We start from the raw sequence: 15,488 nt of genomic DNA, 5'->3' as shown, positions 1-15,488 counted from the left end.
TTGCTGGATAATGAAACACAGCATGGAGACAAACCATGGCAGACACGACAATTTGAGGAGGAACACTGGCACTACATGTGGAACATGCACTGGTACACGGACATGACCCGGGGGTTCCCTCAACCTCTGATGTCAGGGGGTGCAGAGTCAGCTGCCTCCTATCCTGTAGAGCTAACCAAATTGGACAAGATAACAGCTCGGTTTCTCTTTAATCCTGTTTAAAGGTCTTTTTTTGTGTTAAAGCAGCTAACTCTGCATCCCTCTGGAAGGTACGACACAACAACCTGAGGAGTGGTGCATGGAGTGATGATGGAATGCTGAGAGTACCCACCTTTCCTGTTTGCTGCATTCACAGGGGTAAAAACAAAAGATAGAGGGGGAGGAGTTAATGAGTATTTTCAAGAACTAAAAATATCAACAACTTGAAAACACAAAGAGAAAAAATAATAGCCTAGCAGTTGCAGTGTACTTTATATAAAAAAGCTCATCACTGTTCTCTGCTGGTCTCTGTGGCTCTGCAGGTAGCAATAACAACCGGAGCCACAGTGTGATTATTCCTATCCACATTTATCACCAGTCCACAGTGAAAAGGCCACACAGCCACCTGCCCACAGTCCCTCCTGTCAATCAGCATCCACACGGAGAAAGGGACTTCCACACAAGAGGATGTGCAACTCAGCACTGAGCTGTCTCAAGGCCTATTATTAACCAGCTGCTTTTTAAGTCTGCCGGAGACAGCTGCTGCACAGGCTGCCGATGGCAGCTCGGAGAAGCAGGTATGATGTGAAACGCAGAATCTGTAATGGAGCTGCCAGGACAAGGTAGAACGAGGGACTTAATCAGCAGGAAAGGAAGTGAGGTGAGTCAGGTACTGCGAGAGATACATTCCCACTCAAAAGGTATCTTTATAAATATCCACCATTTACTTATATGAATTCAATTCTGCTGCAGATAAAGAGTAGCTGTGCACTAAAAGAACACTGATGTCAATAAGGATAGTTATTTAGACTATAAAGATCTCAGGATTGCTCATCTACAGAGTAAGATTTCTTCTGATATTATGAGGAACATATGTGTATATTCACTTTGACATTTTTAATTAGATTTAAGTCTGAATTTTACCATCACCACTTTAAAAATTTAGTATTTATATATTTATCTTTGACACATAATTCCAGCTCTGGCTGTTTTTTTAGGATCCTTCTCCTGCTGGTGAAGGTCCCAGATCTGCTCGGGGCCCTGCCCTTTCTTATGACGTCATCATACGGCAATTCCACTCGGACAAACTGTATTGCAACTGCTTCTTAAGAACCAAATCTCTTCTGGAGTCTCAACATATTATCACCCATATTTGCTATTATTTTAAATTTCATTGGCGATCTAAAGTAGAGGAAAGTAGAAAACAATCATTCTCAGTCTTGAAGGAAAGCACTGCCTTCTAAAACAGACTGAGCTCTGCCATTTAACAATGTGACAAAAAAAGTCTCAGCTTATTTTTTTTTTTTTTTTATTAAGATCTGAGGGCAGGGAAGGACAATGGAGCATCTTAAATAATGACTTTAATAGAGAATTTAAATTAGAACACAGTCTACTTGTAGGAAAGGAACTGATGTTGACTCAAAGTTAAAAGCAGTGTAGCTTAATATGGCTAACTGACAAAACATAAACATATTTTTTTAGCTTTGCTATCCATCAGGTAAAACTTTATCAGTCATTAGACACGCTAACATTACACATGCTCCAAACTCGGCACTCATTTGGCAACATTCAGCCAATCATATAGTGCAATGTCAATAGCATGGCCTGGGGCCTGTGCAGATCCGACCACTCCAGCAGATCTGGTACCTACACCGGAAGGTGAAGCGCTAACCTCACATCTTCTGCACATTCCAACAGGTTTCCTCTAAGTATTGCCTTAAAATAAGCTCCATCCATCCTCAGATCAACTCTGGAATCCTTCCCTGTCCTTTGTGAATTCCTTCATTCTTAAAAAAAGATGGACCCTATATACTAAACATGAGACTTATTTGACCTTAACCCCAGAAGCTGACTGACTGTTCTGATTAAGTTGAATAAAAATGTACATCAAAATATTTAGATTTTTATAAAAAAAAAAAATCCAAATCATGCACTTCATTATAGTGTTCCACTTTGTGTGAAACCTTTCAAGTTGCATAAGCACTTCTGCAAGACACCAGATCAAAACAAACAACTAATCTTCCTAAAACTCCAAGCTGATAGATTCCCTAAGTAACCAAATCTAAATATATATTAATTTTCAAAAAGTTGTAATTAGAAAAACAGATAGTGAGACTGAGTCTCTTTGTATCCGACTCTCCAAAGCACCTTGCTGGCCTGTTTATTATCATGTTGTACTGCACAGGGGCAGCTCAAGTGCTTTAAAGAGATATTGACTGAGCTTTTAGCTAAGCCCTCTGCTGCTGCCTTCTGTTTCTTTTTCTGAAATGACCAATGGTGTTGCCAAAACACATTTTTCACTCCTAACCTAAGAGCATTTGACAGCTAGGCTGTGATTTTATTAAAGCAGGTATGTCAGCTGCCAATTCATCTGACATTTAACACAGCATTGTTGACAACAGCCAAGTGGGCAAAAAATCTCTTTGTCTGAGACACAAATCAATCCTTTTCTGGTTCCCCTCTGTCTCTGTTGACGTTGAATGCTAGAGAACGAGAAATTGGATGTTACGGGCTGGTTTTTTGCGCAGCCTCCGCTTCATGCATTTTATTATGACCACTACTGACACATCCGAAGGAAATCTGACATCGCAGATGCTGCTGCAGCTTCACCTAAAGGAAACAGGAGAGCGAGACTTGACTTACTTTTTAAAGAGGAGGATGGCGATGACGATGATGATGATCACGACTACTGCCAGCACAGGGCCCATGACCCACAGCATTTCAGGTGGATCCGTCATTGGGGCCTTGTCTGGTTCGATATGGATTGGGTCAGAGTAGGGACTGGCAGAGAAGGTCATCTGTAAGGAAAAATAAACAGTGCTCACATCAATAATGTTACAGATATAAGAGTTAAATGTGTTATATTATTAGGTTATGCCAGTGAAAATCCAACACATGGATATATTAGTTAAGTATTTCAAGTGTTTATTTCTGTTGAGTTTGATTATTATGTTTTAGAGCTAATGAGACCAAAGATGTAGGAAATAAGAACCTCAGATTATTACATGATATAAATTAGAAATGATTCTAATGCACTATCTCTATCCAGAGCCCTCTATTAGACAATTCCCTCCAAGGTCTTTCATGGCTTCACTTTAAAGCTCTCCAAAGGCAGCAGTGATTAGTGCTGCTTGTGGATCTTTTTCTACCAGTTTTTCCTGCCATCTAACTTTCCGTTGAAGAGATTGCTTGGATGTTGTGTTTGAAGTTCACTGCCCGCAGTCAGAATTCCAATGCTGGATTTTGGGAAATCAAACTGAATGCTGGGATCCTAAATCTTATCTACACTGTGTGATTAAGATGCTGGAACTCATGAAGAGAGTTTGGGAACATCACTAAGCTGGGAAATAAAATTTAATATTTAGCGATTAAAAATTGAATAGATTTTTTTTTTAGTGTAGACGTAATCTTTTGAAACATTCAGATTATTTGAGAAAGTGAACTGTTTGCATGTCTTATTTCACTAAAATATAAAATTATTGAATGTAGCAATTTTTACCAAACTAACTTATTCGGGATTGCAGCCGGACGAGTGTCCAGGATACAGATTTATTATTTTCTATTGGTCTTCCATAATCTTTAACAAACATAAGGTGTTGTTTTAAATAGCTTTAGCCATTATCATCAACATTTATGGATATTGCAGTTGGTAATATGTCATTTTGTGTGAAATAAATATATGATGTGATAGATATAGTTGCACATTTTAACCTGGGTTACAGAAATACAATAACAGTTTGGTGATTTTATAATTACCTGACATGCAGCTGCTTTTTACAACCTGTCTTTTATCACTGCTACAGTAATGGTTAATGCAAGACAAATTAACATATTTATAAAACCCAAATAATACTTTTTCCTGTGAGCACACCAACTAGACTAATTGAATTCCTTTGTATAAAATCATTTCCGTTTGAATAAACTGAGATGCTTGATGACAGCAGATGTAAGAAAAGAAGGTATGAGGGGTAGAGAAAGAGAGGTAGGGATGAGTGTGTGCCTCCCCTGGTTCCCTGAGATAAATGGGGGCACAGTTGAGGACTCATCTCTTCTTCATTAGTGGTCACACCGTGACGGAAGAGGAGGAGAAGGAGGAAGGGAGGGAGGGAGCAGAGGAAGAGAGAGGTGACGCTGGAGGTGCGCTTCCACCTTGGTTGTAAATGAGACATCTTTCCACTTAACGTTTCCAAATTACAGTGTTGGGGAGGGCTGGCAGCGAGGCACGTAGGTGTGTGTGAGAATGTTTCTGAGGAGCGAATAGACAAAGCGAAGCATCATGGTGTTGGAAAAGAAAAAAAAAAGTGACAAAGCGCGAGAATAACTAGGGAGAACAAGCTGACAGACCAGAAAGAGGGAGGTGTGTGCCGTATCCGTCATTAGAGCTCAGCATGCCACCTATTGAATGTTCATGGATGTGCAGGTAGAGGGAAAGCGGTTGGGGTGTCGAGAGGGGAATGGGTGACAGATCACAGACCTCGGAGGGAATTGGGCTCCCAGGGTGCGGCGGGAGAGGCAGGGCAGCAGGCAACAGTAATCCGCATCATTAGCCGCGCAGCAGCCCGCTCTTTGGCACACAGGCAGATATTAATTGGAAAGATAAGCTGAGATGAGCTCAAAGAGTCCTGTGCTCTGTCATATAGTTCTGTTATCTCTCTTACTCTTGGGCAACTGCCGGAAAAATTTCACATTATGGGTGTGCGTGCGTTGCAGCATGTCTCAATCGTGTATGTGCAAACTGCCGTACGCTGATATTAGGCACAGACGCGAGATAGCTCAACCAGGAAAGTGAAAAGATTCACATTTTCATATAACAGCGGTAGATTGCAGCGGCATTTTTTCATATATCTTTGCCTCGCTCACATGCAAATACACACACAAGCACACACATGGTGAGGCGAGTTCACTCCTGCTCCAAGCGCCTGTGGGAGGAACCTATTATCTAAGAGCAAAGGGAAAAGGGAGCCGCTATGGGACAGCACCTCCAGGCTTCCTGTTCTTTTGGGAGAGCCCAGAAAGAGGCTTAGGGACACAGCCCTGCAGGGAATCCTGGGAAAATGTCCCCTTTTTTGCTGTGGTAACAAATAACTGCAGCTGTGCCTTCAGAGAGGACGAGAAGCGAGAGAACAGAACAAAAGAGAGAGGGCTTTTTGTCTGTTGGTCACGGCGGTGTAGTGGGATCATCCATTTGAACAGCCCTAATATCTGATAAAAGCTCAGTCACGCAGCTAATAATGCTCCTGGCCTCACAGAGCAGCATCAGAAAGAGGGGACGAGGCTGTGAGGGAATGTATGAGGCTGACAGTGAGTCAGAGACAGGGAGAGACATCAGGTTAGCTCTCGAAGTGCTGAACAACTGTAATTCACTGTGTATACTGAGGACACGGGGGTTTGAAGGGTTCAACTCCTTCACTCGCTATTACTTCTCACGCAGTAATGATGACTAATGTAAATACTGTACAGGTTGTTGGCTCTGTCCCTTTTGACCTCTGTTCTACATCAGTTATCTGAAAACACTGCTATAGCTTTAAGCCATTCATTGTGTATAAAGTGCCGTTCAAAAGTACTCCAACTATTTTAAACTTCTCCACATTTGACATAACTTCAAGCTTCAATGTGTGCATTTCTATTCAGTTACTGTTATATAATACATTCCCGTGCAACAACTTGCATTCTTAGATTAAAAGTTACAGTTAGGCGGCTTCTGGATTCACACTTGGACTTTGACTAGGCCATTCTTAAACCTTTGGACAACTGGAACCACTCAGTTTAGCCCTATCCACCTCCGCATAAACTCTGAAAAGCCTCTCTGTCTCTATTTTAAAAAAGCATCTCCACAGCATGTTGCTGCCACCACCATGCTACACAATGCAAACAGTAGCTTCAGAGACAGATTTTCCAGGTAGATGTTAAGAGATGGTCAGATTGATTAGATGTGACTTTCTGAATCCTTTTTGTTCGCTCTCTCTCCACCAAATGAGCATTTTCCAGGCACATAAAAGGACATCATGAAAATTACATTAATACATGCATCTAAAAGAACCTTTTCATGCCTAATCAATGGTAAAACTGATGGACAGAGATATCTTGAACAGGGATTTGTCACATATTGTAGCATTAATAAAACCCCTTCTGATCTGGAGTCTCTCTGTGTCAATAAGCTTTGTCTGAATCTTCACAAGCTCGACTGCAAAAGAAGCAGGAGTAATTTATTTCACTTTGTTAGTCACATTTAATCCCCTTTTCACATTAAAAGCTTCTCACAACTCATTCTCAGCTAATTTCAATGAAGTGCTTACTGCATAAGACTATAAGTGATTAGAGTTGCTCAAGAATTATAAGAGCTGCAACTAAACTGATTTTTTGAGACAAAACTGAGAAAGTAAGTAAGATGTTGGATACAGATTTAATAAGTTTCTGATAAATCCTGGTAAGGAGACACATCAGAGAGAAGAGAAAGTGTAAAGCATGGCTTGGAGTAGGTATCTAGAAGGAGTATTTGGTTATATGTGTGTATCTGTTAGGGAGAGGGTATGTGTAACGGCAGTTTTTCAAAGCCTTTTGTCAAACTCCTTTGAGCCTCTACAAGCGAACATGTTTGTCTAGGTCGCAGCCGCAGAGAGAGCGAGCGAGAGAGAGCGATTGTGTGATTTCCAAGTGTTTGTCTGAGGCACAGTTAGTGAACAGGAGAGAGGGAGTGGGTGATGAGAGATGGCACAGAAAGAGGATACAGACAGGGAGAGACTGAGACAGAGGTGTCATGGTAGCAGCGCTACATTCAGCGTGCTATCTTGGCCCATGGGCTACAGAGCATCCTCCTCCGCCATTCCTGCCCTTAGAGCGAGAGGTCCACCACATGCAGCATGGGAGCATTTGCTACGACACGTCCCTAAACCCACTAGCTCCCCCGCCTCCCAAAAAGTGGCTTAAATAAGCTGCAGGGTTTGCATTAGACAAACAAACAAACATGCAGAGATGCCTGTTATGTATCCACAGCTCCCGCCACCACCCCAGGGAGGCTGAGGAGCCCACACAGTCCCTACCACATGACAAAGTGAAAGACAAGGGGAGGGGGCAGGCGGCAATGATTTTAGTGACAAAGTAGGAGAAATAGAAGATGTATGTCTTTATCTATGTGGAACAGAAATGTGGCTACAGGGTACAGGCTACCCTTTCTTGTCCTGCAGTTCCTCACTTATGCTTTTATTCTTCATTTTGTTCACTCCTTGCATGTCCCCTCAGTCAGTCACCAGCAGTAAAGACACTCACTTCTCTTTTTTCGTCTGTCTCAATGCCAATGCCATTTCAGACAAAATTAAAACCAGAGTTTCCCGTAAAGATACTGAAATCCCCCAAAGTATAGGAAGATCAATGTAGAATCACATCTGAAGAAAATCCAAAACAAAAACTATAAACAAAATCATGCATACTCGAGGACTGCAGTGCAAATTCATCTCAGGAAGACGGGGCTTCTTACATAATTGGCATGAGCTTTCAGTTTTTTAATCTCATTTCTAAAATAACATACTTTATATCATTAAGAATTTAGGGCAGCTATTTTGGCTGAGCACAGATTTTAAAAATGGAAACTGAAAGTATGAGAAACTGGATGAAAAGACAGCAGGATGGGAGGCAGGCAAAAGGAAGGAAGGAAGGAAGGAAGGAAGGAAGGAAGGAAGGAAGGAAGGAAGGAAGGAAGGAAGGAAGGAATCTGACCAAACTTTTTTTCTTTATCCAGTTTTTGTTAAGTGAATTTCTGCAAAGCCTCATAACAAGAATATCAGTGTTCTCCACTTGAGCTATCAGGGGCTTTGATTTCAGCCCTGATTGGTGTACACACATGTAATATGCATTGGACACTGCTTTGGTAATTCTCACTAGGTCTTTTTTTTTTAGGTTGTCTCTTATAAATAACTTAGAGTATAAATAAGTCAGAAGCATCCAGATAACTGGAGGCGCTGCCATAGGGAGGCACCTCTGGGAGGAGATGCGACAGAGCACAGCTGAGCACCAACTGCTGCCACCCTTGAAAAGCTGGACTGAATACATTCATGTTTCCAAATAAAACACCCTGTTTATTTCATAATTCCCTCTTGATACCGTTTGTAGGAGCATTTTTATTTTAAGAGAAGCAAATCTTCAATGTTAGAGGTGTTTGGGGGCTTAAAACACTAGAACTGGTGCTACAAAGAAAATTTTCTGTGAGAGTCAGAATACAAATGCTTTGATAAAACTCAAAAGAGCAAAATGAGGCAAAGAAATCTGATTGTCTGTGTTTTGGTTCCTCTCCATGCCAAAACCTCACGTTGCTCTTATCATGAGGACAGCACATTGTAGAACAATCCCCTTCTCTGCTGTTGGTTCGCTTTGTCTCATCAGAGCTTCACACGCTGGACTGGACACAAGGCATAAATAAAAAAAACAAACAAAAAAAATCTAATTCTCTTTCTTGCTCTCCAGCATCACCCCTCCTCGCTGCCTCAGATCGCTCGGTATTTTATTCTACTTCCTCTCTTAGTCTCTTTTCGCATTAAATGATACTGTTTATACACACCCAGCATCTATCATCTCATTTCACACTTCCCCCGGCTTGTTTATCTGCCTTTGGTGCTGGGGAGACATGAAGGCGCATTCTCCTTTCCTTCCTTTCACTTGTTCTCCCTTCTTTCTCGGATTCTCTTCAACCACTGGCGGCTGCTTGTGGCCATTGATATATGAGGGCTTATTAAACCCTGGCGGTCTTGTTTGATCTACACTAGGGGAGTTTGGGGTGGCGGTAAGGAAGCCTAGTAAAGACACAAGTCATTTATTCCTCTACTTGTTGTTTTATTCTCCAGAGTCTGGTGAAGATCCCGCTCAAGGCACCTCCAGCTTACCGCTAGATCCCTCTGCACGCGTCACCTTCCTCTTCTACCAGCGCCTTTGGTAATAAAACTTCAGCAAGTGGCACGTGGGGTGGGGGGTGCCGGGGACTGATGAAAACAAACATGGCTGTGGCAGCTCACTTGCACTGAAAGGATTATTGCTGCAAACAATGACAGGATACTATAGGCCACCTAACTGTTTGCACACAAGAAACAATAACAGGTGGAAGTGATAGAATAAAGGTTACTCTGGGGGGAGTTTGTCATCACAAAACTATCCGGTGTGAGTAGATCTGCACTTCTTTTAAAATATCAAGGTTGAATTGTTTTGGTCCATTCTTTTTGTAAAATACAGTAGACTTGGAATGGATGAAGGATGTCAGCAGACATCAGTATTATTATTCCTATTGAAGAGAAGCATCCCCAAAGCATGACACTGTCACCACCATGTGCCATAGATGGGATGCTACATTCGCGTGATTTTGAATGTGATTAAAGTCCCCATAAAATACTTTGCAGTCTGTGGCATAATGTGAAAAAGATACTTATACGAGGCACTCTGGTTATTGGATGATAATAAGTCATTTTTCAGGACGACATATTTTAAATCAGTGTTGGCAGACTGGATATTTAGACTTGACTTTCTTTAGCAGTTTTATAGCCACTCCATTTGGCTGATTTAGAAAACTTACAGGATTTACTTCACTTTGTGATAGAATCTGCTACAGCTTAATACTCTATCAGCCTGCTAATAAATTCATTTGTTTAAAAAGTATCAAGTCCAAAAGGAACTAATTTAGAAGAACATGTGCTTTTCTGCAAGTTTTGCATCCATCTTTCTTTTTAAACCAAAATAAAGGGTATATATGTATAATTTAGGGGCTTCCGAATGTAATTTTCATGAAGTTTATTGCAAAAAATAAGCAACAAAGGGGTATGCTTACAAAAAGACACACCTCACCAGTGGGGTTCAATGAGTATAAGTGATCAGGTTTAAAAGGTGAGCAACTGCTATTTGGCTTAAGGAAAGAGAGCCCTGCTGATCCAATGTACCGTGTCTTGCAGGTGCAGTGAGAGTCTTGTGCAACCATTGGATTTGAGGAGCTGCTTTGAAGTCAAATATATCATAGCAGTCCAGGACTGGCTCCTTGCACGTCCGTGGCCTTCTAAGAGTGGAGGGATTACTTGGAGGGATGTGGGGGGCTTTAGGGACATGTAAAGTAGCGCTTCAAGGGAATCAGGCCTGCCTTACGGACTCTCTTGGCCCTGTGACCAGGTCCTCGTCTCCCTCTTAACTCCAGCCGCACTAATCAATCTCCTCTCTCGTCTTCACAGTGGAGAAAGATGCGGAGAGCATGAGAGAAAAAGGGCTCAAAGGAGAAAGTGGAAGGAAAGAAAAAGGTAAAAACTGTGAGATTCAGTTTAAGACATGAAGCACTCTCCCTCTCTGTGGTCGCCGAGGGCCCAGCTACTGAATATGCATGTTTGGGGTAACAGAGGAGCCCAGAGCAATCGCAGACTCTCATTCCTCCTGCAGTGAAGTTTAGCCCAGACCATCCCACAGAGACATGGGCCTCCGTGTTAGTGCTGCTCGACAAGTGCACAGTGCTTCCACTTAGAAAGCCAAGAGGCCTGTATTAGCATTGTTAAGACATCTGTATGGGACCCCCGCTGGCTGCAGGGAAGCAGGAGCTGGATCTGTGATGTCACTGTCAGCTGATAAGGGAGTTATCAGGACTAGCAGCAATGCCTTTAAAGCCTGCTAAAATAAAGACTAAATTGATGCGGGGGTTTTCTGTTTAGGGAAAATGACCTCTTGTTTAAGTGTAAAGTCTCCCAGAGGGATACTCCAAATTCATCATAAAAGGTCCAAATAAGTTTTTTTTTAAATAAGTTAAAATCTCCAGAAATGTCCCAACAGGCAAATCCATCCTTTTAGCAAGGATAAAAAAAAATATTAAAAGAATAGACTTTCCTTTGAAGGGCATCAAGGCACTGGTAAAAACACAAAGATATAGCCCAAAGACCCATTAATAACACATTAATTAGAATGTAAAATATCAACTTATAAGTAATTCTCCATTATTGGTTTATTAGATTAAAATTTGCTCCATCCGACTAATTGATAAAATATGACTAAAAGGAATTTCTTTCAGGGTAACAGTGTTAATAATGTCCACTAGAGGGTGCTGTCATTCATTATTAAGCACAGACTCATTGGTATTTGCAATAGATGTAATGCCAGAGCAGAGGCAAGAACTGATCCAGAGTTTGGCATGGCATTCTTCACATTATTTGATGGCGATAAGGATTCAGATGAACTTTATGCAGTTTGTAAATATAAACGCCCAATAAACTTCTTTGGTTATCCCCTAAATAGCGCCCATTTAGCTTTGCTGCATGGCGGAGCAGCATCAACTTCTCTACTATGCTTGGAAGGCGAGGAAGTCATAAAAAGCTTTACGTTTTTAACATGACAGTATAAGACATTTAGCAATAGGCATAGTAAACGAGAAGGGCTTTTGTGTTTCAAAGTGTTTTTATCATAAACATATATCTTGTTTAATAACGTGTAAGAAAACATTATTGTTAATTTAGTTAGTTTTGACCTCTAAACATCCACGTCATTTTGCATGCCCAAATAAAAAAGCAAATAACTTAGGAACTGTAAGCCCAAATTGCATGTGTAATACATTATTTGAAAGCTAATACCCTCTAGTTTCCTGATATATAAATATATTAAAATTAAAATTGGGTGAGTAGAACACAAAACAACCTGCATCAGTTCAAACATGACTCAAAGTTGTTGTTTTTTATTCTCGAAATGATAGGTCTTTTTGAACAGCAGTTAATAAATACATTCTTGTGAAAAAGCAGGTTTCAGTATATTATATTTGTTCTACATCATGTCAACCACAAATGCAGAAAATTTCAGACCTCTAGCTATAACAGTTCCAGAGCTGTGGGGATTGGAACTTTTGGTAGCAGCTTGGAGCTGCGCACAATGGCGCCACGTGCTGGTCAAACTTTTACCGGTAGAATTTTATTAATTCTGAATTATTACCCCCACTTAAGGTCCACTGGGTCACTGGCGACCCGGTGGGTTTTAAGAGGTTAATATAGCTTATCAATAATCATCAGTCAATTGATAAGATCAGTCAACTTTAGAATAATAAATAATTTACACTTCTACCGGTTATCATTATAAAGCATGTATGGAAGTGAAGTTGTACACCCAATTATTATTATTTTTGTTACTGTAATGAAAACCATGTTAACCATTGCTACAATAATGGCGTCCCTTGAAATATGGTACTGGACTGGTTGAAATAGGCATGGAGATCAGTCCGAATCTCCAGAGTCTGATTTTTTACAAACACTGGCCTGAAGAATTGAATGTGAGAACCAACCGTCTGCCCTGGTACAGGTAGAGAAAATTGAATTAACTTACATAATTAGCTGCTCCATCCGTCCCCTCATTCCGTAGAACCGCCACAACAAAGCAGAGGTACTGCTGTTGGTTAGTCAGTGGCTTGTTTCTGAATCCCATGTATTCCTTGTCATCGCCCAGCGTAAAAGTTTCTGGCAGGTGAGCCAGCTTGGCCGCTACGTATGCCCTGGGGGAGTCCACATGGCGCCTGCGTCGCAGGACAGGACCTTCTCTGGACCGGAGCAGCTAGGAAGAAGGCAATATAAAAAGGATTGCAAATAGTAAAAGATGGGCAAGGTGACCCCTGAGAGCAGAGAACCTGTCAAAATATATATATATAAAAAAAATTTAAATTGGGGCATAAATTAGTGTATATAATCCAAACTGAAGCTTCTGCACTCTTTAATCTCAGTACAACAAAGCCTTTGCATTGACAGTGGATGTCCAGGTTTGGCTGTGCATCTTAGAAAACGATAATGACTTCACAGTGCTAAAATGCCCTTTGCACGCTGGCAGAACGGCAAACAATGCAGCCAAGCTACGAAGTGAGCAATTAGCACTTGGTGGAGCACACAATCTCAGCATGACTGCCAGCCTGGTTAATAAACGAGCAGGAGCATACAGCACTGCGGCATTGTGTTTTTCAGCAGCATTTTGTTTCCTGTCACTGATGTCTCATGTGCTGCTCCAGATGTAGCTTTATTAAATCATTATGTTGGAGGGAGGAGACAATAGCCTGCTTGGTGTTTAATGACTCAAGGAGTCCCATCTCTTTCCCTCTCCTTCTTCTCCATTATTCCTAAAGGGGACCTTGAGCAATGGCGATTCAGTTAACATGCCTCAAACTTTACTAAAAGATTTTCCATGCATTTTTCTGGCATGTAATAATACGTCCCCATGGACAAGTTTGCATCTTTATCAAACACATTTGACAAAACTCTGTGAGAAGGTATAAAGCCCCAACTTCACACCGAACTATATTGTTGTTGCAACCTCTGGTAAGGACAAAGGCCTTTAAATGAATTCATACTTTTTATCATAACATGTTGTATCACCTATTTCAGTCATAACAGATTTTGCAATGTGATCTATATATAAAAAAAAACAACTTTAAGTTCATAATGTTTTACAACACTGACACAATTTATCTTTTTCTTTAAGTGAGGTTCCTTAAAATTAAAAAGAAGTGAGAAATTCAAGGTATTGCTGACAAAGGAGTACCAATCCCTATATCACATGCTACACATTAACGATATTGTCTGAGTGCAAAGACTTTGATTCGACAGTTTGCAGACCTGGCATCCAATCAGCAGACTGCCCTCTACCTGAGTGAGTCACTGTTTAATATCTCTCTCCTCTAGAAACCGCCTCCTCCCTAAGCTCAGGAAGGTAGAGCTAATTGGCAACCAACTACTCCCTACCCAGTTGGAGCGGAAAATGCTATCCATGACCCCTCTAACCTGGGAGCATTAGCCAATCAGCCTCCCACCTGGCACTCACCTCTTCCAAGTCCATTTCGTCTGGATTCTTCCAACGCTGCATCGACTCGGTCTGCGGCACCACCACGATGTAATACCACCTGGTGAGGAATTTAAATAAATAACAATAAAGCCTGGTGTAAAGAAATTGTGAAACAGTCAACACATTTAGAGACTTGGAGAGGCTTTCTGTGTGGTGTTTTTTTGGAATGACGCCACCGCACAAGTGAGTCCAACCAAGGTCAAACTCCAGCAGACTGGTGTTGCATTCCCCAATTAATGGCTGAATGCTAAGAACATCTGCCACATAGACCGGAACAAACAGCCTTCAGGGGGAGGGGAACCTACAGCTAATGGAGATCCCTGTAGGAATCCTGAGGTTAATAAGAGCAAATATGTCTTTTTTGTGCTGTGATTACAGAGACACAGATGCATGGAAATGAAGGGCATCTGTGGAAAAGGGTCATACTGAGGAGGCTGATTATGGACAGCATGAGCATATATGTAAAAAGGTAAAGCACTCATGTATCTGTGTTTATATTTGCTTTAGCTCTATCAGGCTGTCAAGCCCTGACTGTTTTTCTCTCAGGCTGAAAGTTTTTTTCATCCACTGCGGCATTTTGTAAAACGAGCTGCTGCTGACAGTGAAAGCAGCTGCCTCTCTCTCTCCTCCTTCACATCTGTGATTCAACAGTCACTCAAGTCTGGGAGTGGAAGAGGACGTGTATAACAAGGCTCCTCACCAACACAAGCTAACACACCCCTCGACTCTTCCATCCCTATTCACCAGCCCTTTTCCACTGTCAGTCTGAGCTGGACCAGCCATTATCTTTGCACCAATCAACTAACTGCCCTCCTCTGACATGGTTATACCCCTTTGAGTGTGTGTACATTAAGGTAAAAGCTTTACAGCATCAACGAAAAATGACAAAACTGTCGTTAAATCCAAAATAACGTCGGCTTTCTAGTGGCAAACACATCTGAAAGTAAAAGCTACAGTTAAAGGGTTGGAGTAGTGCTTTGCTATTGATCAGCGATTAGTGTGTTGGTTTTCTTTGCAGTTCATTTATAAATGCATTTTCAGTTGTCAAAGTTTGACGAGTAATTCCTGAAGAAGAAAATCCTGCCATTAACCACAGGTGCATTAAGGTAAATATTTGCGATTCTTCTAAAAACCTTCTCCATCGCAAACATATGTAAAAGGTTGCGGCTAAACCACAAACAAGCTACCCAGTACCCAAGATTTAAAACCATTAAGGAGAAAACTAACTTTGAGATTCTTTAAAATTACTCAGGAAGCCAGTTTGGTGGTAAAAAACAATGTTACTTCTGTATAACCAACCTCCACCAGCAATACTTGTCAAACAGCAACAATTTATAGCATTCCATTACACCTTTTAGATTTCCAAAAATGTCCCCAATCTTTAACAGCAACATTCACACAAAAAATAAGTAAAAAAGTAAAATAAAATACAACCTATCTTTAACAAAACTGGTAAATATCAACTGTTTAATTTTTTT

At 41.1% G+C, this 15,488-nt stretch overlaps 1 protein-coding gene across 19 annotated transcripts in view; it reads right to left on the bottom strand.

Moving 5' to 3' along the window:
- Positions 1 to 15,488, bottom strand: part of LOC107085934 (receptor-type tyrosine-protein phosphatase F-like) — a 264,502-nt gene that overhangs the window by 41,716 nt on the left and 207,298 nt on the right. For 12 of the 19 annotated variants that reach the window (XM_015376596.1, XM_015376598.1, XM_015376597.1 and 9 more), the window contains 4 exons: positions 13,990 to 14,068; positions 12,511 to 12,735; positions 2,842 to 2,996; positions 332 to 343 (listed from right to left, as the gene is read on the bottom strand). In XM_015376596.1, the coding sequence (XP_015232082.1) occupies positions 332 to 343; positions 2,842 to 2,996; positions 12,511 to 12,735; positions 13,990 to 14,068 (471 nt within the window). The remainder of the gene's footprint in view (positions 1 to 331; positions 344 to 2,841; positions 2,997 to 12,510; positions 12,736 to 13,989; positions 14,069 to 15,488) is intronic. The other 7 variants (XM_015376601.1, XM_015376608.1, XM_015376615.1 and 4 more) reach the window with 1 other exon arrangement.

This window comes from Cyprinodon variegatus, unplaced genomic scaffold (genome assembly GCF_000732505.1).
Source record: "Cyprinodon variegatus isolate N-32 unplaced genomic scaffold, C_variegatus-1.0 Scaffold137, whole genome shotgun sequence".
Lineage (NCBI taxonomy): Eukaryota > Metazoa > Chordata > Actinopteri > Cyprinodontiformes > Cyprinodontidae > Cyprinodon > Cyprinodon variegatus.
Note: the sequence above shows the minus strand (reverse complement) of the source record. Positions and strands in the feature narration are given on the sequence as shown.